Below are 21,892 nucleotides of genomic sequence, written 5' to 3' on the forward strand. Positions count from 1 at the left end.
TCAATTTATCCTTGGTAGCGGAACAGGCAAAGCAGTCGCTCAGGAGGAAATTGGATCAATTTATAAAAGATTGAATAAAATATGCAGAGGGCCTAGTACACAGGAACAAACAGTACAAATTAGTGCATATATCTGTGGTCTTAAAGTTTTGCTGCTAATGTAGCAATTCTTTTCTAGCCCCACGGCCATCTAACTGAATGGTGAGCATAATCTTTTCTGATGAACATCTGTATCAATTAGGGAAATGTGGGCAAGTCTGTATCTAAAGTAAGTATTCTTTGTATATCCTTTAAAATTTTTTCTTAGGGCTCTTCATACAGTCATTATTCCAAAAGTAGAAAGCCCCTTATTTAGTATTACTCCATTCATATACGCCAGCTGTGCGTCCTGTTATTTTTTCCAAGGATTTACTTGTGTCTATAAACTCTTTAAAATTGCTCCAAAAAATGACTGAATTTGACATATTGGCATACAAATAAAATGATGGATTTTTAGTTCCCAGCCCTACAAACTCAGCCTGAGATCGGAAAGTCCTGCTAGGTTCTTTCCTACTGATGTATAACCACCAGCAACAAAGTTTCGTCAGATCAGCTTCTGTCTTTAGCTAATAACTGCACCTGTGCAGCCCCTTTGTACTTAAGCATATCTTTGCAACCTAGTGGTTTTCAATAGTATTTGATACGTTAGACTTAGGGCAAAATTTTGCTCTGCAGTTGGAACCTGGTTAACAATTCCCTTGATGCACAAGAAAGCACAGAATACCGCTCACTCTTCTTTAGATCTGTACGGGCTAACAGGAATAAAAAGTAGCAAAAACTTATTCTGAAAACACACACGGCCTAGAGGTACCATTTTTAGGGTTCTTCACAGTAGAACACTCTGTAAAGTTTGTTCAATGGGCAACTGGGTGCCTGATTTGGCAGCAGTATCCATCTGTGTTAATTATTAGAATGTGAATAATGCAGTGAAAAGTTGAACATTTAAAGTATGCACAGGTCTGATTTGCACGTGAATATACCACAAGTGTACATCCAAATGGCCAGTTAGATACCTAACTAGTAGGGCTGTCAAGCAATTAAAAAAATGAATTGCGATTAATCATACCGTTAATAATAGAATACCATTTATTGAAATATTTGGATGTTTTCTACATTTTCAAATATATTGATTTTCAGTTACAACACAATACCAAGTTACAGTGCCCACTTCATATTATTTTTTTATTACAAATATTTGCACTGTGAAAAAGATAATAGAGAGTATTTCAGTTCACCTCATACAAGTACTGTAGTGCAATCTCTTTATCGTGAAAGTGCAACTTACAAATGTAGAATTTTTTTAACGTAACCGCATTCAAAAATAAAACAATGTAAAACTGTAGACAGTGTTTCTCAAGCTTTTGATGCTGGCTACCCCAACTGGACTTAAAAAAAAAATCATGACCCCACCCACTAGAAAAAAAATCGTGATCCCCCTGCATTCAGCCTCTTGGGGCACAGGCCTTCGGCCCCCCTCGGGGTGCGAGCCTTCGGCCCCGCTGACTCCGAAGTCCGATTAACACATTAAAAAAATTTACGCGTTAATCATTCTGTCACTTAATCCTTAATTGACAGGCCTAATGCAAGGTGAAAGGTCATGGGGACTTAATAGTTGGAAGTGACGAAGGAGTGTTTTGGTTGATGACTATGAGCTGCCAATGTGATGCAGCTGTGAAAAAGGCTAATTCAGTCCTAGCATGCATCAGGCAAAGTATTTCCAGTAGAGACAGGGAAGTGTTATTACCGTTGTACAAGGCTCTGATGAAACCTCATCTGGAATACTGGGTGCAATTCTGGTCTCCCATGTTTAACAAAGATGATTTCAAACTGGAACAGGTTCAGAGAAGGGCTGCTAGGATGATCAGAGGAATGGAGAAATTACCTTACAAGAGGAGATTTAAGGACTTTGGCTGATTTAGCCTAACTAAACAAAGGCTGAGGGGTGATATGATTGCTCTGTATAAATATATCAGTGAGAGAGATGTGCTATTTAAGTTAAGGGCCAGTGGTTGTACAAGAACAAATGGATATACACTGGCCATCAACAAGTTTATGCTTGAAGTTAGATGAAAGTTTCTTATCAGAGAAGAGAAGTTCTGGAACAGCCTTCCAAGGGGAATAGTGGGGGCAAAAAGAATACTTCTTTCAAAACTGAGCTTGATAAGTAGGGCTATCAAGAGATTTAAAAAAAATTAGTCTTGGTTAATCACAGTTTTGACTGCACCGGATAAAAAAATAGTTATATGTAGCTATTGCAGGGATAAGTTCCAATACTATCGAAGGGTTCAGAGTAGCAGCCGTGTTAGTCTGTATCCGCAAAAAGAAAAGGAGTACTTGTGGCACCTTAGAGACTAACCAATTTATTTGAACATAAGCTTTCCGATGAAGTGAGCTGTAGCTCACGAAAGCTTATGCTCAAAAAAATTTGTTAGTCTCTAAGGTGCCACAAATACTATAGAAGTACTTCAGTACCACCTACATGCTAAACATGCTTTCGCCTCCAGATCTTGCGCTACAGATAACCCACCAACAGCAAATGAATCCCACCAGCCATAACAGAGTACGCTTACAGAGTTTGTTTGATCCAGGGGCTTGTACGATCCTGAAAGTACAACAGCTTAACCAATGCTATTGCAAAGTGGATAGCTATGAACTGCAGATCACTCGACATTGTAAACGACAGAAGGCTGAGAGATGTTATTCAAATTGCATCTTCCAGTCAGTCATACACCCTGCCCTCCCGAGGAGCCATTGCATTATGAATACATGACCCATATTACAACGAGAAGACCATAAAGTTGGAGCTTCTGAAAAATGCCCTAGCTGTTGCTTTGACTGGTGGTCACTGGACATCCTTGAGCAATCATAGCTATCTTGAAGTCACAGCACACTTGATTGATACCGGATGGACACTGCAGTCATTTGCTTTAACAGTAACGCATACTGAAGAGAGACATTATGCTGAAACATATGTAGAGCGTTTCTTGGATGTTGGGAAATAATGGAATATTCAAGAACAGGTAACAATCAGTACTAACAGTGTGATCAAAACTGTGATTAATTTTTTTAATTGCAATTAATTTGTTTTGAGTTTAATCGCTGAGTTAACTGCAATTAATCGACAGCCCTATTAACTAGCCATTAGTGTGTGTGCACACCTGATTTACACATATGTACTTGTGGAATTTGAACTCCAAACTCGACCTTGAAACTCAAGCCCGTCAATCCTATTAGTAGATATTTTTAAAATAACTTCTTACAATAGAAAATGATTTGCCGTTCTATTAAAAATCAGATTTTTGTAGAAAGAGATATAGAAAGCAAGAATGTCTGGCATTAATGTGAAAACTGTGCAGTTACAAAAGATTTAGATCAGTGTAAAAGTCTGCCCCCTCACCACTTATTTTTGCCATTGAAAGTATGAAAAGCTAAAGACAGAACGAAATCTGTACAAGTTGTTTAGTCCAGTCATCACTGATACTCCCAATTTCTGCCATTACTGTACTTAACAGCTGTTAAACTGTAGTGTATATAGAGTATTTGTTTCTTAAGAGTTTTTTAAAAAACTATTTTATTTAAACCAGTCCAAGGTCTGAATCTAGGAAAAGGCCTAATATGTGGTTATTACAAAAGTTTACCTTTTGTTTTCTCCCTTTCACTTTCCTTTTAAAATATAATTAAGTTATGTTTGCATTTATCCAGATACCCTCATATAGTGTGCCTCATGTCAGATTTAAAACCAACCATCAGACATCTCTGAGGCAGCTCCTGTGCAGGCAATAGAGCTGCATCATATATCAGTGTGTTCTTGCATGTGTCATTTTGTAGTCCACCCCAATCCCATTAAAAATAGGTGCAGCTGGACGCCAGGGAGAACTTTTGGTGGATTCCAGTGTACATTCTGGCTTTCCTTTGGAGTTGTGCTAAACAGGGTCATGAGTCTTGTCCGGTCTAAAAATGCTGGTTTTAGAGTGAGATCAACTGGCCATTTTTGTCATGTGAATGTCTTAGCGGCTCTTAATATAAGTGGCCGTAGGTTGTTGCTTGATGAATGTTCCAGATGTGTCTGAAACTGCCCTCCCATGTGAATAATCCATGCCTAGGAGATGTCGGTCAGTGGTGACTAAAAGCACTGTGATCACTGAGGGATCTGATATGTGCATTCTGCAAGTATATATCTTCCTTTCCCGTGTTAACAGAGTGTGTATCTGAAATCTCTTAATACTGCATAGAGTACCAAGTATGAGCTGATGTACAGATGTATTTCTCTTACCCTGTGGATCCTACAAGTTCAGCCTGTGCCTTGGAGGATATTGCTAGAAGGAAGCATCAGAGCTGCTTCATCCTCATCCCTGGGAAAACAGAAGTCTTGCTGCTGGGTAGAAACTTGTGTCTCTGCTTGTTGATAGAGGTTGTGTGCGTTTGGATGTAGTGAATTGAGTTCATAAACCTGGCATAACTTTCAGCTCTGCATTTTCTGTGTCAGGCAGTGTTGGGCTTTTTTCAGTTGTACAGTTTTGCATCATGTATGCAAATTTTATTTTGTGACAATCCATCTCAATTTTATTTTGTGACAATCATCTCAATAGTAAAACATGCCATCATGACATGCACCTTAATTGTAATTCGTTCACAGGAAGGGTAGGGCAGCTTCACCATGTACAACTTGTTCAGAATGCAATAACATGTTTGCTCGGACGTTTTAAACAACATGATTATATTATACTCCTGAGAGAATTCTGCACCAAAATATTAAAAATTCTGCACACAATATTTTAAAATTCTGCAAAATTCTACAAGTTTTATTTGTTAATAAATAATTGCAGAGGCTCCAGCATGGCAGTGGGAAGCACAGGCCACTAGCTGCATGAAGGTGGGAGATCATCCTGCAGCCTCCCCACCATCCACCCTGGAGACACCAACTCAGTGGTGAGGCTGCACCTAAACTGGACACAGCACAAGGCCTAGGCCTGCCTCAGAAATACCCTAGGGCCTTGGCCCTCTGCGCCAAGCACACCAGGTGTGGGCAGGCAGGATCCAAGTGTGGAGGGGCTCAGTGTGGGGGGAATCCAGGTGTGGGGTGAGAGGGTTTTGTGTGGGACAATCTGGGTGCGGGCAGCTCGGTGGGGGGTCTAGGTGTGGGGGGATCTGGACGCACAGAGGCTCGTTGCAGGGAGGGTTCCAAGTGCAAGGGCAAAGGACTCTGCAGGGGCTTCCAGGTGAAAGTGTTTTGGGGCTCAGCGGAGGGGTCTGGGTGTGGGGGTCTCAGCAGGGGGGTCTGGGTGCTGGGGGAGTGGAGCTTGGTGGGGTGGGGGTCTGGGTGCAGCTAATTGGGGGTCAGTGGCATGGGGGTCTGGATGTGGAGGCTCAGGGTGGTGCAGGGGGTTGGGGCAAGTAGGGTGGGGGTTTGAGTGAAGGGAGCTCAGTGGGAGATGGTTTGGCTGCAGGCGGCTCCAGGTGCAGGGGTTGAGGTTCAATGGGGTGGGGTTCGGGTATGGAGGGCTAGGGGGTTCTGGGTATACAGGATTAGGCTTGGCGGGAGTGTCTGGGTATGGGACGTCCGCATGCATGGGGGTTGGGCGGATGGGGGAATCAGCTCCCCATACAGTGATCCCTTCCCCCATAGTTGAGGAGCATTGGGGGCAGGAAGCAGGGGAGGATGCTGAGCTTCCTGCAGCTGGGGGAGGTTTCTTGGGGGTGGGTCTGACACAGCCCCAGTTACTCCTTGAAGGGGAAGAGGAAGTCCCATCCTCTCCTGCCTCCAGCCCAGCCAGGACTAGCAGCTGATCCCAGCCTAGGGTAGGAGCCACTGGCTGGGGTGTCCCTAACCCTGCGGTCATTTACCTCTCTGCCGGCGGTCTGAGTGCCTGAAATGATGTACCTGCACAGCTAAGGAGTGGTGCGTGACTACTGTTGTAGCTTCCCTTTGTTTCCCTGTCAGAAACTCATTTTTCTGTGGGGAAGCAAAGAAATCTGAGGGGGACACGAATTCTGTGCATGTGCCGTGGTGCAGAAATTCCCCCAGGAGTAATATTACAAGTTTCTTGCACTTTTGCAATGCTGCCAAATAATGTTTGGATTGATTTTTCTTTATTTAAATTGGTATTTTGGAGCTTTAAGAACCAAAATAGTGTAGGCCTGGCTATGTTGTAGATCTTTGTCTGAATGTATACCTGACTATGAAACTACTGTCCTTTTAGGAATATCACTAATCTCATCTCAGGTCAGCAGGCCATTGTGGGAGGGTCCCAGTTATTACTATGTTTTAAAGAATGAAAATAACAGGTTACTGCTATTGTAGATTCAGTCCTTAAAGTTTAAAAGACTTGGGATGAGATTCTTTGTTGTGCCTCTAAGAGGTGCAGCACAGGGGGTAGTTTTAAGCCACATTTGCACCCTTTTGATCCTTTCTTCATTTCTCTGGGAGCTGGAGAGACCCTTGGTGTAATTTGAACAGGCCTTCTGAGTCTGCCATATAGGTGCAGCACTGCTGCAGACTCTACAATACTCCATGCTTCAGCCCAGCCTCACCCAACACACCCCTTCTGTCCCCAGCCTCACTCCATAGGCATGCCCCCTATGCCATAGCTTGCAAGGAGGTCATCTGAAAACAGTCTTGTGGCTGTCTTCTGCATAAAGGGACTGGAGAGGGCTGAGGATTTATTCACTCTTGGCCTTTGAGATTTTCAAAGCCCTTCAGGAGATTTAGCCACACACCTTCCATTAGCAAAGTTAGATTTTCTGGTTGAGATGAAAACTTATTTCAAATGCAAATTTCCAAGTAAATATAGCAAAGTCAATATGGTTTCTCTTTTAAAATAACAAAGATGGTATAGAAAAGAATCATCAGAGCAATAAAACAGTTTAATAGAGATTTGCATTTTTCTGTTGTCCGTTATCGCATCAAATCTGTACTTTCTGCAAGTACTGTATAAGTTGCCCCACTAAGATGTTTTTACTACAGGCTGAAAAATGCTATACATTTCCTCGTACCTCTGTTAATATTCTATCAGCAGGTGTTTGTGAAGTGCAAATAGAATATGACAGGCTGAAATACAAAATTACTTTTTTTCATAGGAACAAGATAAACACATCTATCTGAAGACAGAGCAGTGAGAGTCGTATGGTGGCAACAATAAAAAAACAATTACAACATTAGGAAGCTTGTCAATGCAATAAGAATGACAATGAAGCTCTCGATGTTCTGACTTCATCATTATTATACACTCTGGCCCACAAAAGAACAGTGACATAGTTTATCTTTCTCATAACTGGTATGCGCGCGTGCGTACACTGTTTATTCATGTGAACATTTTCTTTTTTATAAAATGTGATTAAATTTTACTTCAGCTTTCTACACCCCAGTGTCACAAGATATTTTCTATGCGGTCTGTTTCAATTTTAATATACGTATACACATATATATGCAGATATGGTTATATATGATTAATATATCGTGTGTGTGTGTGTGTAGATTATACATAGATTAGATATGGTATTTGTGAAATAGCTTTACATTTGTAACATTTTCTGGGTTTAACTGTCTTTCTCCCCGTGCCATCCCCACCCCTCCAAAGGCCCGATATCACTGTGTCCTTATTTCCAGCACAGAGACTTGGATGCAGCTCTATCTAGAGAGAAATGCTTCATTTCTTCAATTAGGTAAAGGGAGTCACTGGAGAGAAATACAAGACATTCCTCTTTCCCAAGTAAAGACCACCCTCTGCCCCTGCTCCCTTGGGGTGCTCAAAACTGAGTCTCGGACCCAAACTCCAGTGTTGCTAGATCATTAGTCTAGCCCAGGGATCAGCAACCTTTGGCACGCAGCCTGTCAGGGAAATCCACTGGCGGGCCGGGACAGTTTGTTTACCTGCAGTATCCGCAGGTTTGGCCGATTGCAGCTCCCACTGGCTGCGGTTTGCCATTCCAGGCCAATGGGGGCTGCGGGAAGCAGTGGCCAGCACATCCCTCTGCCCACGCCGCTTCCCGCGGCCAGTGGGAGCTGCGATCGGCCAAACCTGCAGACGCTGCAGGTAAACAAACCGGCCCGGCCCACCAGCGGATTTCCCTGACAAGCCGCGTGCCAAAGGTTGCCGGTCCCTGTGCTAGCCTCTTAAAATAATTTTTATCTCATTGCTCTACAATAGCCTGACATGTCACAATTAGCCTGGCCTACCTCAAGCAGTTCCCCAGCTTATTAGTCATTAATAAGCACAAGACAATAATTTTTGCATCAGTCAAAATTATGATGGACAGTGCCAATAGAGAAATTTCTTTCAACACATATGCAGAGCTCTGCTGTGCCTATGTTTCAAGTCACTCCTTTCTTGCAAAATTATGATTTTTCACATTATATAACAGCATGAGTTCATTTTAAAACAGTATTTGACCCTTTTTTATTATATAAGATTTATGGTTGTTTAGGACCAGATTTTGCTCTCAGATCCTTTTCTCATGATCGTTATTGTATAGAGATGTGAATCTAGTGTTAGATCCTCAGGGCCTACCGAAGGACTGTTCCCACTGATTTAACTGATTGCCCTCATTTACTGAAAAGTAGTTTGAGCTTTTCTGTATCAGTAAGCAGGGGTCTGTTTTTCTCCTGTTGGCTTATCTGTTCTCAGAACGTATGACTGCAGGGGTTTGATAGTTAATGTCTTTCATTGGGCTCACGTTCTTCAACATGATTTTCCCTGTGTTCAGAGATTATAGCATTTTGTTACCATCTGTGAAGCAGAGGCAACATTATAATGAAGCAGCTGGTCATCAAGAATGAACAAATTTCCACGAACAGAAATGCTCCCCACAATACGCATTTATTGGGTGTAAATTGAAATCATGCTAAAATTAATACATTCCTGGTTAGAGGAAGACCATGATAATGAATTGGTAAATGAGTGGGTATTGTCTATAATTTCAAAGTTGACATTTTGGGTAAATATTCAACAGCTCCAAAGCTTTATCAGCTTTATTTAACTAAATATGTAATCCTAAACAAATGCTTAGGAAGCATTTTATTTACAAACCTTTTTGAAAAATGCTAGTAATTTGTTGCAGCCTAATTAACTATCATTTCTAGAACAGTTTGCTTCATGAAAGACACATGCCTTCAAAGCAGTGCAGTATCTGTTCAGAGCCACCTGTTTCACAATTTACACTAATTATCTTAGAGAGACATCATTTTGGAATGATAATAAAAATGTACATTGTAAAATGGTGCTGAAGGAGATGTGTTTTGAGATTGTTGTGAAATCATTTTTTCCCTTATAGTTTATGGTTTTTATATTTTTTTAACTGTGTACTTTGTATAATGATTTTAATAATGTAATGTGGCAATTTATATGAGTAAAAAAGCACTATCTTTATTTATGTATATATATGAATGATGCTATTTGTAAACTTCTCAGATGTATAAAGAATAGCCTGCTTTCTGGAAAAAAAAATTTGAATTTTTTATTTATTTATTTATTTATTTATTTGATACTCCCACTCCTATGTGATTGATTTCATTTGTGGCCTGAAACTGCAATTTCAGCATTTGATCTCACGTTCACTGCTTCTCACTGGTGTAGCTATTGACTTTGCTGGAGTGACTCTTGATTTATACTGGTGTAAATAAGTTCAGAATTAGCCCTAAAGGCTTGACTGCAATTTGTTTATATACACACACAAAGCTCTCATTTACCTCATTGTGGTGAATCCATGTGACTCTTACAAATTCAAAGAGACAGATATTTTACTATGCCGTGATCTCTGGACAGCATCACCACTGACAACACCGGGGAATTCCACCAACAACAAAAAGGGAAAAAATGGGTCAGATTTTTTTTTTTTAAATTCCAGAGTCTACAGAGTCTGTTAAAGAAGTAAAGGATATAAGTCAATAGCTGTGTGTTCATGAGAAAAACAATTTAAAGCAAATACTTGGTTCATAAAAGTGTGTCATGCATTATAGAGATGAAACAATAATCTCTTGAAAGTGCTCTGGTGTTGTGTGCATGCTATTCATTTTGTAATTTTTTTTTTTGTAATAGGTTCCCGTAAAGAGTCTGCTCCCCAAGTGCTGCTTCCAGAGGAAGAGAAAATTATTGTAGAAGAAACAAAAAGTAATGGTCAGACTGTGATCGAAGAAAAGTAAGAAAATGTCTACATTTAAAACAGTAAATTTCACACTTGCACAAAAGTAATTTGTTGATAGACTTGGCTTGTGAAGTTGTTTTTCAGTTTATTCTGTAACAGTAGATTTAACAGCAGTTGTGCTATAGTGGAGGTTTTTTCGCTGGTTATTCATAGCGTACCTACCAGCTGAAAATCGATCAATTTTGTTGCTGAATGATATAGTCTTTCCTTTAGTGTCAACTTGCACGCTTCTTTTTAACTGTGTATTTAGTATTTATTTTACAGTGTATATAACTTAATTTACTAGGCATGCATGGTGTTTTAGAGACAAATAAAGTGACCCCAGTTATGCTAGATGTTACAAATATGATGATCAGTCCTTTTTCTAAGGAGTTTACTGGCTGGTTATGTTTTAATAAGAATGTATAACATTACGCAAAGGGTCGGGGAAGCTATAGGCGCTAGCAGGCTCTTTTGCTTCATGATTTTTCATTTTTCATGTGTTGGATTTTATTTCGTGGTACTTGATGCCTTGTAATAATATATAAATCTGTTAATTCATTTACACTTTATGAAACAATTGTAATGGATCTTAATCTTCTATTTTAGAAGCCTTGTTGACACAGTATATGCATTAAAGGATGAAGTACAGGAATTAAGACAGGTTGGTAAATAATGCATACTGTATTTTATCAACACTTGTGGATGGTGGGGGAGTGTGCAGATTGTGCAGTTGTAGCAAATAATTATTAAAGTTAGTAGGGTTATGTTTTTTTCAGTAGCAGGGTTAGGACTAGATTCAGAATCTTCAGCTTTTTGTCCAAAAAAGGAGGTCTATCCCAGTTGAATTAAAAAAAAAGGAGCTTAGAAACTGAGGGCAGATAATACAAAACAAAAACATAAACCCAGGAGAAAGGAGTTAAGTATATTATCTCCGTGAGTTGACTAAGTGAAACGTGTCCTGTTTTCAAACTGCACTAAATTGTGACATGTTGGGCAGAAATTTAAAATACTATAAAAGTTTACCATATCAGCTGAAAAATAGAAAAAGCCAAAGATACTGGGACTCAGACTATAATAACCTCAGTGGTTTAAATATGTCTGATTCTATTTAGGCCTTAATCCCTTCTCCAGTTCCCCCCTTCCTCTTCCCTCCCCCTGGGTACTTGAGCACCTCCTTTTGATCAATTCCTATATTTTCTCATTTCAGGAGATGAAGAGCCATTTTCATTTCCTTTCCCTCACTTATTGTCATGTGGCCGCTATTCAAAAATCATTCATGCCACAAGTTAGCTCAGATATTATTTTATCACCTAGATGAGACATCTTGCAGAATTCCCCTTGAGAAACTAGCATGGAACTTGCAACTAGAGCTGTCTAAATAACTGATTTTTGTTTGTTTGTTTGCTGGCCATTCAAAAAAATGAAAAGAAAATTAAAATTAGCTTTGGGTCAACCCAAAACTAAAATTTTTCAAAATTTTCAGTGATCCAAACAGTTGAAAAAATTTCAGGTTAAACAAAATACTTAGTTTGACCTGAAACAAAATGTTTGGTTTCTTTATTGAGCTTTAAAAACTTTTAAAAATAAATTGATATAAATTTCTAAACAAAAAATAATTTAGAGTAAAAATGTTTCATTTAGTAAATGTCAAAAGAAAAAATTCCCCCTCCTTTCCCCCCCCAGAATTTTTGGGGAAGGTTTCTCCCCCCAAAATTTGGCAAATGGAACACAAATTCGCAAAATGTTTTGATTGATCTGATTCTGCAATTTTTTTTGGCCAAAAAAAAAAAATTAAAAAAAAAAAAAGAAATTTTCGGACATAAGATTTCACCCAGGTATACTTGTAACTGCTTTCTTTCAGTGCGGGTCCATATTTTCAGAGCTTCACCTACAGGTAAGAAGGCATATGGAAACTTCATAAGAACAGGGAAAAGAGTTCTTTGGTACAGAATAAAGTCTGTTCAGACTCGGTGAGGCCCTGATCTGTGATTGGGGACCCAACCTGCTACCACAGTATGAGTACTAAATAATACCCATAGCGTAAGCAAGTGAATAGTCCCACTGTCAGACCACTCACTTGCTTTAGTCCTTTGCTAAAACAAGGCTTTTAATTGTGTACATGTTCCTTATATAGCCGATAACCCAGGTTAGCACTGATCTTGATTGTATTACTGGAAAAAATGTTCATGTAGATGTATTTGTATCTGTTGTGTACCTGCCGTGGTCCTTGGGCTGTTCCAATCCTCCTCTCTGTAACTTACGAGTCAGCCCACACTTTCAAGGTCACAAGGTCTTTTATTGTTTGGGGTAAGCATAGAATCTCTAGGTTCTTAAAAAATCTTGATTGGCTGTGCCTGCCTAAAGGAAACTAGATGTACGATAAAAGTATTGCAAGAATATGGTTATCAATTTCTGGTCATTCTCAAGAATCAAAGACTGTCACTCTATCTTTGCTAGACTGTAATGGATAGAACTGGCTACGTCAGACCTGTGCAATTACTTAAATCCATAGTTGCCCTTCTGCTGCCGTTTGCTAGGAGGGCCCAGTGCAAATTATCTGGTCTCCTAGTCAGACACATTGTCGCTGGAGATGTTAAAAATGCAACCAACACACAGAATCAGTTCGATTTGAGAAGTCCCAACTGTTGTTCTCTGCTGCTGCACATCTGCATTCCTGAATGTGCGGGTGGGTAAAAAAACCATTAAGTTAGCCCCTTTTCCCTATATGTAAAGTAGTTAAGTGATCTTCGCTTCCAGAGCTAGAGACTATTAGATGAAATCTCCCTTCCGGTGTACCGCAAAACATCCAGCTGATCCAATTATATACATATAAATATGAATCCGTATTCTCTCTCTCTCAAAATTTTTGTTCCAGAACCAATGAAATAGGCACAATCCATATGTCCCCATAAATATCACAATTGCTGCGTAAAATAAAATATATGGGGGGTTTTGTATTGATTTCAACATATAAAGAATGCCTATCCCAGGCTCTAGGTACCTTTAATGGACCATTAAAAACACAATTCAGTTAAGACAAAAGCAGCAAAAGTAAACTAGCAGCATTTCTCTGCACCAAAGTAGCCAGTCCGCAAAACAAAAATTCCTCACATTAACTCCTGCAGAACTCTCAATGCCCCGAGATAAAAATCTGCATCCTCACCTGATCCAAACATTACCGCTGCACCCCAGGCCTCTCCAAATAATGGACTTTTCAGATAGGCCAGGTTTGTTAACCATTGGACGATTTCTGAGTAATGGGGAGAGTGAATTCCAAAGTCCAGGGGCCCACATGGAGAACACCCTGCTAATGTTTTCCTTTCTCACACACCATGGGTGCGCCATCTTGAAGGCCCCTACTGTGGCAGTGTCACGTAGGGAGTGGGGTGATCTCTAAGCGAGGCAAGCCCCAGGCAATGTAGGGCTTTATAGGTAGGAATCAAGAATTTAAACTTCATCTGGAAACCCACAGGCAGCCAATGTGGATTCCAGACCACTGGTTTCATGTCCTCATGGTGAGGTACACCACTTAAGAAGTGAGTGCCACCCTCCTTACCACCTTCGGTTTCTAAGCTATTTCAGACCATAGCACCAAGCAGAGCATATTGCTTCTAGTCCAGTCTTGAAGTGACAACAGATAGAAGTGTGGTCAGTGTCTGAGAGAAAAGATTTCACTCCCAACCTGATGCAGATGGGAGGAGGGGGGTGGAGAATCAGTTACTGCTTACTGCCACTATATAATCATCTGATAGATGTTGAGAGTCTAGTGAGATGTCCAGATTACAAATCTGAATGACAAACAGCAGGCACACACCCTCAATCTTGGGGGCTTTAATGTAATCCGTGTTGTATCCTCTGGTTGCTTCCCCCAGCCCCTACCAATATCACCTCAGTCTCCACTGGATTGTATAATGTAAGCATTAGTAGCGTTCAGTTGGTAGCACCCTTACTTACGGCCCCAAAGGTTGTGGGCTGAAGTTTCAAACACAGGCAAAATGTTGGGACTTGGACTTACAATCAAGTGATGAAACTGGAATTAGAGGAGCTGTCTTTCAGATAATACCTCAGGCCTCTTTGTTTGACTGGTGGTTGTCTAGCTGAAAGTGAAGTCACAGAGCATGTGTCAGAAAGAATGATAGTTAATATCAGTTTCCTGACCAATAAAGCAATTTAGATTTCTCAATAAAGCAAAATAAAGCTTGTGTGAGCTCTAGAGTTGTGTTTTAGGTTTGTGAAACTTATTTCAGTGTGTAGAGTTCAGTGTCAAGAACTTTGAAATACCAGAAGGTATAAGTGGTTCTTATAAGGTTTTTCATTCTAATCTTTTTATTTCATTCTCTTTCTGTGTTATTACAAATATATTTCATAGTAGTTATTTATGTGCTTAAACTCTCACAAGGGACTTTAAAACTGTTTTCCATTTGTGGCTTGTTTCCAATAACAACTATGTATATGAGAGAGAAGCATTTTAGTTTCCATTAGGCATTTCTGCTTCACTGTACCAAGTAACTGTGTAAGTAACATTTGAATATTGAATAAGTATAACACAAAATAGCTGCATCAGACAGCAAAATCTGAAACAGACGTTTATTTAAAAGAGCCCTCACTGCCCTTCAGTTAGCAGCACGCATTTTGGTGAGGAAAGATCAGTTTGCTGTTGAAAAAAGTTACCATAAACTATCTGTCCTCTGTTTAACAGGATAACAAAAAGATGAAGAAATCTTTAGAAGAAGAGCAAAGAGCTCGCAAGGACCTGGAAAAGCTTGTTAGGAAAGTGTTAAAGAATATGAATGATCCTTCTTGGGATGAAACCAATTTATAACTAATTTACCATTGTTTGTTTCTTTCTATTGAAAGACCAGTTGTCAAATCAAACTGGGAAGCCTTCTGACTAGTCAGTGTTGCATCAAGAGCACTACAAAGCAGAATTTAACTGGATCTAGTGATTTTCTTGCTTGTAACGTATACAAACAAGTCAAACCTTTCAACGGAAGCAATCTATAAGTGTGGAGACCATGGATCCTGAACTTTACAAAACCTAATTTGTTTTCATCTAAATTACCTCATTTTGCAGAATGTGCAGCAGCTGACTAAAAGTCCATGTTTTTCAGTGGCTTTTTAATTAAATATATATATATTTTCTTGTAAATATCTGTAATTTTGAATGCCTATGTAATTGATGTATCAGGGCTGATACAATGTTATACTGTACTTTTTTCCCATTATTATAATTGTCACAAGTTTTAGAAATAACAGTACACTCTCACCTCCGAAAGATCAGAGTTCTTTGATGCTGTGTTTGGATCATTTGTAGGTTTGTTTCAAATTACCCTACTCATATCACATGCACAAATCTACAAAACCTATTTTTTCTTATTGACAATGTATTTAAATCATCTAATTAACATTATTTATGTCTGTGCAAACATTTAAACACAGTTTTAAATGCTTTTTCAATATTAAATCAAAAAAGATACAATAAATTGTGGATTGACACCATTTTTTTGTTTCATTCTAATGGCCCCATAGCATATTTATTTACACTTGTTTGGAGCACTAATATACAACACTATTTTGGCCAATTAAAGACTGATGTGCTTGCTTGCTTTTTTATGACTGATTTTTAGGTGTTTGTGTACTACATTTTCTGTTGTTGTGCATGTACTTTAACATACACTGGCTGATCATTTTTAAAAAAAATCCTAATCTCAATTTTGTGAATAAAAATATTTATTTTATGGTCACGATAATCAAACAAACTCAAAATCTAGTTATGAGTAGGCCACTCAGGTTAGGCCAGCCTAATGACAGAATTCTGCTCTGCCTTTAGTAGGCAGAATATTTTTATTCAGAACACCCTCAGTATAAGAATAGTCTCTGTCCACATCCCCTTCTCTTATCACATGTAAAACAATATTGTTTCCATTGCAGCATGAATAAACAAAAGCAAATTTAGAAATAAGGTTTGTATTTACAATTGGCCTTTTTGTGGCATCTGTTATACTAAAGTGTGTTTTGTAATTTGCAGCTCTGGCAGATTGGAAGCTCGGCAATGCATACAGTGGGCACCATTAAAAAATTCAGCCCATGTAGGTTTTATAACTGCAATAACTACAGTGTCTTCCTAGATTTAGAATAGAGACACTACAGAACTGCAGCTGGTGCCCTCTTTAAGGATCTTATTCAAAGCTCATTGAAGTTAATAGAAAGACTCCCATTGACTTCAATAAGCTTTGGATCAAGCACCAGGAGACACAAATTTCTGCTCTGCTTTAGTCATCAAATTAGAGGGGAGAGGTGTATCGTCCACTCAAGTGGTGTGTTCCAACTCTCTCCGTTCTTTTTTTTTCACCTGACAGCAGCCAGAAATGGAGGTATAGCATAACCACCTGTATATCAAGTTCAAGCACTGGCTTTATCAGTGTTATAAAAGAGGTCTTAACCTTTACTCAAGTTGTTCCATTGACTTCAGTGGTACTTACTGTAGCCCTGATTCAGCAAAGCACTTAAGCATCTGCTGAACTTTAAGCTTGAACTTAAGTCCCATTGACTTCAAACTGAAGTACATGCTTAAAGGCTTTGTTGAAGCAGAGCTCAAATGAAGGTAAATAGAGTTAGATTGTTTCTTGTTACGTTTATTACTCATTAATATTTTTATCTGATAAACCATTTTAAAAGTAGAACGGATGCGATTCCTCTCAATTTTTCATAGGGCTCATGCACTGTTATTTTAGCAAGATGACTGTTAGAGTTTGCTCTGAAAAGTCCATTTTAACTACAGACTTCATTTTTCATATAAAGTTTTCAATTAATCTCTGGTGAAAAGTGAATTTTCAAATTGCTTGGCTGAGAAAAATGGATGGAGATTCTTTTAACAATAGAAAGATAAAAATATCATCACTTAACAATACAGGGGATTAAATTAATAGCTTGGGAACCTAATGTTAGGGATCTAAATGGACACATAGACCCCAAATGACCATTTTACACATCTCAATATATTTTAGGCACTTAATTCCATGTGCTCACGTTTGAAAATTGGTCCCATATTCTTAAAGGAACAGACTGAGAAAAAGTTAAAGCATTCAGGTGTGTTAGAGATTTTTAGTTATCTTCCCAAAGACTCATTACTAATTACAGTGTCTTATCTTGAAATGATTTTCTGTTGCTGAATTCAAACCAAAATGTAGGGCTGATAAATTTGATTGCCCTTTTGTTTAGCAGAATTTATATCATTACTTTTAAAAAGAGTAAGCTAAGTGATGCTAAACATCACAAATATATCATGTTTTTCCTGAATTTAGATTTGGGGATAGCAGTGCGATTTGAGTTTTGTTCAGGTATGCTGAAGTTGTAAAGTTCAGGCATTGAAATCCAAGTGATTTACTCAGCCTTTATTTTAGTGTGAATTTTAATTTTCTGTTGAGTACCGGTGAAAAGACATTCCAGAGGAAAAACATAAAAGGAAGACATTTAATCTAGCAGTATTTAGCAAATTTTAACTCAGGAACAACTTCCATCATAACATGATCTTATTTTACATTGTATTGTAAAGAGTAAGCATTGCTGTGTGAATTTGCTGACACTACATGTGAGATCTAATGATGATTTTTACTTTGACAGTACCCCCATACAGGTATCTTACTGAATATGCCTTTGATATTAGAATTAAGCAGTTAATATGATCATGATTTAATGACTGGTTGTTCAAAATGAATTGGGATGAGGAAATTGGTATTAAAAAACAACAACAACAAAAGGCTAATACAGTATGTTGCTTTTTGTCCTTCGCTCTACAACAGAGAGCAAGATCAGGGTTTTGGGAACCAAGATATGTCTAGATAACTTTTTTTTTTTCTAAAATTTGTTATACTGTATAAAGATTGTAAATTTCACAGTGTGACCTTCTGAATTGTTGGGAACTTTATATACGCATGGATAAATGGGGCACTGTTTATTTAACTTATTAAAGGGTTGTTTCTTTGCTCTCATCATTTAAGGATGAGGAGGTGAAGCCATTTCTTATCCTATAGATGTGAAGCACTTTCAGTTCTAAACTGTTCAAAAATGTAGCATAACATTACTGTGTACTTAAAATGATGTATGTGCTTGTTTGTTTCACCATGTCATGACATCTTAAAAATTAAACAACTGACTGCCTTTGTATAAACCTTCTTTATGCCAATCATTTCAGGAATCCAGGGTATCCAGTTACAATAATTGTGGAGAAATTCAACCATAGTCTAGGGCAGTGGTTCCCAAACTTGTTCCGCTGCTTGTGCAGGGAAAGCCCCTGGTCGGCCGGGTCAGTTTGTTTACCTGCTGCGTCCGCAGGTTCGGCCGATCGCGGCTACAACTGGCCGCGGTTCGCTGCTCCAGGCCAATGGGAGCTGCTGGAAGCTGTGCGGGCTGAGGGATGTACTGGCCGCTGCTTCCAGCAGCTCCCATTGGCCTGGAGCGGAGAACCACGGCCACTGGGAGCTGCGATCGGCCGAACCTGCGGACGCGGCAGGTAAACAAACCGGCCCGGCCCGCCAAGGGGCTTTCCCTGCACAAGCGGCGGAACAAGTTTGGGAACCACTGGCCTAGGTCACAGATAATGTCCTGATACTGACTACTACAATCTTTATATCCCTTTGTTGTAATTAAACAATGATTTTTTTCCCCTTCACCATGAAAAGTTGAATTTCATCTAGTGTGTGATGTATGATTTTAATATGAAGGAAAACTTTTTAGCTTTCTTACTGCCTTTATTGATATACATTTTCATAAAATATAATTTCAGCTATCTTTATATAATTCAGTCTGCTATCCTGAAAAAAATACCTTTGCATGGTGTTTATATTGACAGCAAAATAAAACCTTGGTATCACAAGAAAGTAGGAGAAATGGAAAGAGAGGACAGCACAAAACTGGGTAAAAGATAATATGATATGTCATGATTATACAAACGGCAGCTCCCTAATTCTTGATCCACTAGATGAAGAACACAGAGAAAAGAGATGAAGTGTGGGTATTTAAGGAAGAAGAATGGTCTTGCAGACATATTGGGAAAATGGGTAACCAGAATAGAAAAGGAAAAGATGTAATTCTACTTTATGATTCAGCTGCAAGAAGAATGGACAGGAGCAGTTAGTGATCTGACTTCCAGGAGCCAAGATTAGAATTGATAATTTCATCAGCTTCAGGGTGGAATCTACACAGTGTGTGCCCACATGAACTAATACAAGCTGGACAAAATGATGGAAGAAATCAAATAAAATTTAAGGGAAGCAAAACTATCTTCACATGTAATATTCTTAGGATTCTTATAATCCAGGTAAAAGACAAAGAAGAATAAGAATTGTGTTAGATGAGTTGGTGGATGGAGAGAAAGAAAGAATGTAGGGATGGAGGGTTTGGATTCACAGAACATTGGTCAGTTCAGTGAGTGAGAAGTAGGAGTGAGGCCTGTTTTGGATTAGAATGGTCTTCAGCATGGAAAGCCAATTTTAAGCATTCTCAACTTGCCATTTTGAGACAAGGACACAAGATAACAAACAAGGGGGCCTACTTGGTAGGTCCATCATAAACTAAATGAGTTGGGTTAGCTTTCATACCAAGAACATCAGTACTGATTTGCACAATCTGTCAGGGATAGAGCAGGGAAACATGAGTGATTATTTAATTATCAAAGGTTGGAGCTAACTTCATAATATAGGTCCAATTTTTAACTTCCCTTAGGCACCCCCAAAACAAACCAATATTTCTGAAGTTTCACAGGATGTATCTAATCCTAGGGAAGTTTTTTAGGAAGTATAGTAAAAATAAAAAAAATATTTAAAGTTAGTGTTATTAAATTTGTGCCTGAAGTTCACTTTAATATTTTTCCTTTCTGACTTGTCCTAGCTTCCAAAATAGCTTGTCCTACCAACTCCAAGTATATTTTGTTGCTGAGAAGTGCCTTTCCATCTTCTTTTTAATTGGGGGTGGGGTGGGTGTGAGGTGGGCAAGTCTCAAAAAGAAACAGTATACAAAACCCTACATAAAGGCTCCAATCTGTTACATGTTTAACTTATGGGACTCCATGCATTAACTCAAATTGGACTACTTGCATGAGTAAAGTTAGTCCTGTATGTTTACAGGATTGGGACCTAACGTGGGCATAGGAGGGCTTAACTAGGTGCTTGTTACCACAGGGGTATAAATAGAAAACACAGAAAGGATAGAGATCGGATCCTGAAGAGAAGTGGAAATGTTCTCCTTCCCCAACTTAGCCAAACAAACATGAACTTGGAAACTGGCCACCTTGCTCTTTGTTTAAGGGATTTTGATGCAATTATTAAACATTTCTCAGCCACCGTTAGAATTTCTCTCAATTTATATTTTGTCCAAGTAACTGAAGTTCATGTTTCATACATTTGTGACATGCATTTCCTGAGTGTTTTATGAATATTTAGATTTAAGCCATTGTTAGACTTTTACTAAGCACTTTTCCAAATGCTTGGGAGCAGCTTGCAGGGATGTGACTGTAGATAGCCGGAAGAAACGTCTGCTACCCCCAAACATGCATGTCATTCATAAGTTTACAGTCTTATCAGTACTGTGGGGGAAATATGTGGTTGAATAGAGGAGCACAAGGGACTGGGGAGCATGGCAATGAAGGGGGGGACTTGGAGGGCCAAAGAGGAGGTTGGGGAAACATGGAGGTGAGGTGAAGTTGAGTGGTTGTAGGGATGGGAGTTGGCGTGGCTGTGTTGAGCATGGACTTGGGGGGGAGGGAAATTTAAAGGGGCTGGTGGAGAGGCAGGAAATTTGTATCCTGCTACCAGCACAGAGCTGGAACACCAGTCTTTGATCTAGGACAGAATGACTTGTTAGTGAGCGGGGACAGCTGAGAAAAGGACACACTTGTTCAGTCTTGATGGTGAGTGTTGAGGCAGCTTCCTCGCGCTGAGGATTCTGCAACTACTCAAGTTTCTGTGTGACCCTGAAGGTGCTGCTCTGCTCTCCTGGCTCACCTGACACCCCAATCACTGCTTGAATGCTGCTGCTTCCTGACCCTGGAGTTCAGGTGAGAAGCCTGCTGCCTCTCTCTAGAGAGGCCTCTTCTGGGCGGGGTCATCAGCCTCTGGAATTGGGCATGAGGGTGGCTGATTTTGAGGGTACCAAAGGGACCTGAAATACACAGGGAGCCTGAGTGGTGGGACTGGGGTCAGAAAATGCTTGGTGAGAGGGTTGCAGAGGAGAGCCCAGAAATGTGTAGTCAGCAACCAGTGAAGAAGTGTTGAAAGCAAATTCAAGGTGAATGTAATTTGTAATTGGAGCTGGTTGGGAAGTCTTCACAAAATGTTTAACTGGAAACCTTTGAGGGAATCTTCTGGTTTTGGGGAAACGTCTGTTGAAAGAGGTTTCTCCGGTCCAGGCTGGAATGCCTGGTCAAAACCAGAGAGAGCAAGGCAATAACAGCCAATAGCTTCTTTGTCAGGGGACTGACCTGTGATGTGAGAGACCCAGGTCCTAGTCCATGGTCTGCCTGATTTGAGACTTGAACTGGGGTGTCTCACGTCCCAGGTGAGTGGGCGATTGGCTAGTCTGGGATCTTGCTCTGAAATAATGACAATTTTCATGGGACACAAAAGCCAATTCCTGCCCAGCCGTATTGGCAATGCCCATTCTGATATCTGGGAAGTGGATACATACTTGTCATTTTGTATCTCATGAATGCTTTGGCCTTAAAACAAAACAAACTT

At 39.5% G+C, this 21,892-nt stretch overlaps 1 protein-coding gene across 10 annotated transcripts in view; it reads left to right on the plus strand.

The window, feature by feature from the left end:
* ARHGEF7 (Rho guanine nucleotide exchange factor 7) overlaps nucleotides 1-18,330 on the plus strand; it is a 188,672-nt gene extending 170,342 nt beyond the window's left edge. For 4 of the 10 annotated variants that reach the window (XM_037896973.2, XM_037897001.2, XM_043535590.1 and 1 more), the window contains 4 exons: nucleotides 10,073-10,172; nucleotides 10,767-10,821; nucleotides 12,022-12,054; nucleotides 14,860-18,330. In XM_037896973.2, the coding sequence (XP_037752901.1) occupies nucleotides 10,073-10,172; nucleotides 10,767-10,821; nucleotides 12,022-12,054; nucleotides 14,860-14,982 (311 nt within the window). In that variant the 3' untranslated portion in view covers nucleotides 14,983-18,330. Of the gene's footprint in view, nucleotides 1,964-7,115; nucleotides 7,313-10,072; nucleotides 10,173-10,766; nucleotides 10,823-12,021; nucleotides 12,055-14,859 lie in introns of those variants that run through there. The other 6 variants (XM_037896966.2, XM_037897007.2, XM_043535616.1 and 3 more) reach the window with 3 other exon arrangements.
* The last annotated feature ends 3,562 nt before the right edge of the window (nucleotides 18,331-21,892 follow it).

Source organism: Chelonia mydas, chromosome 1 (assembly GCF_015237465.2).
Source record: "Chelonia mydas isolate rCheMyd1 chromosome 1, rCheMyd1.pri.v2, whole genome shotgun sequence".
NCBI lineage: Eukaryota > Metazoa > Chordata > Testudines > Cheloniidae > Chelonia > Chelonia mydas.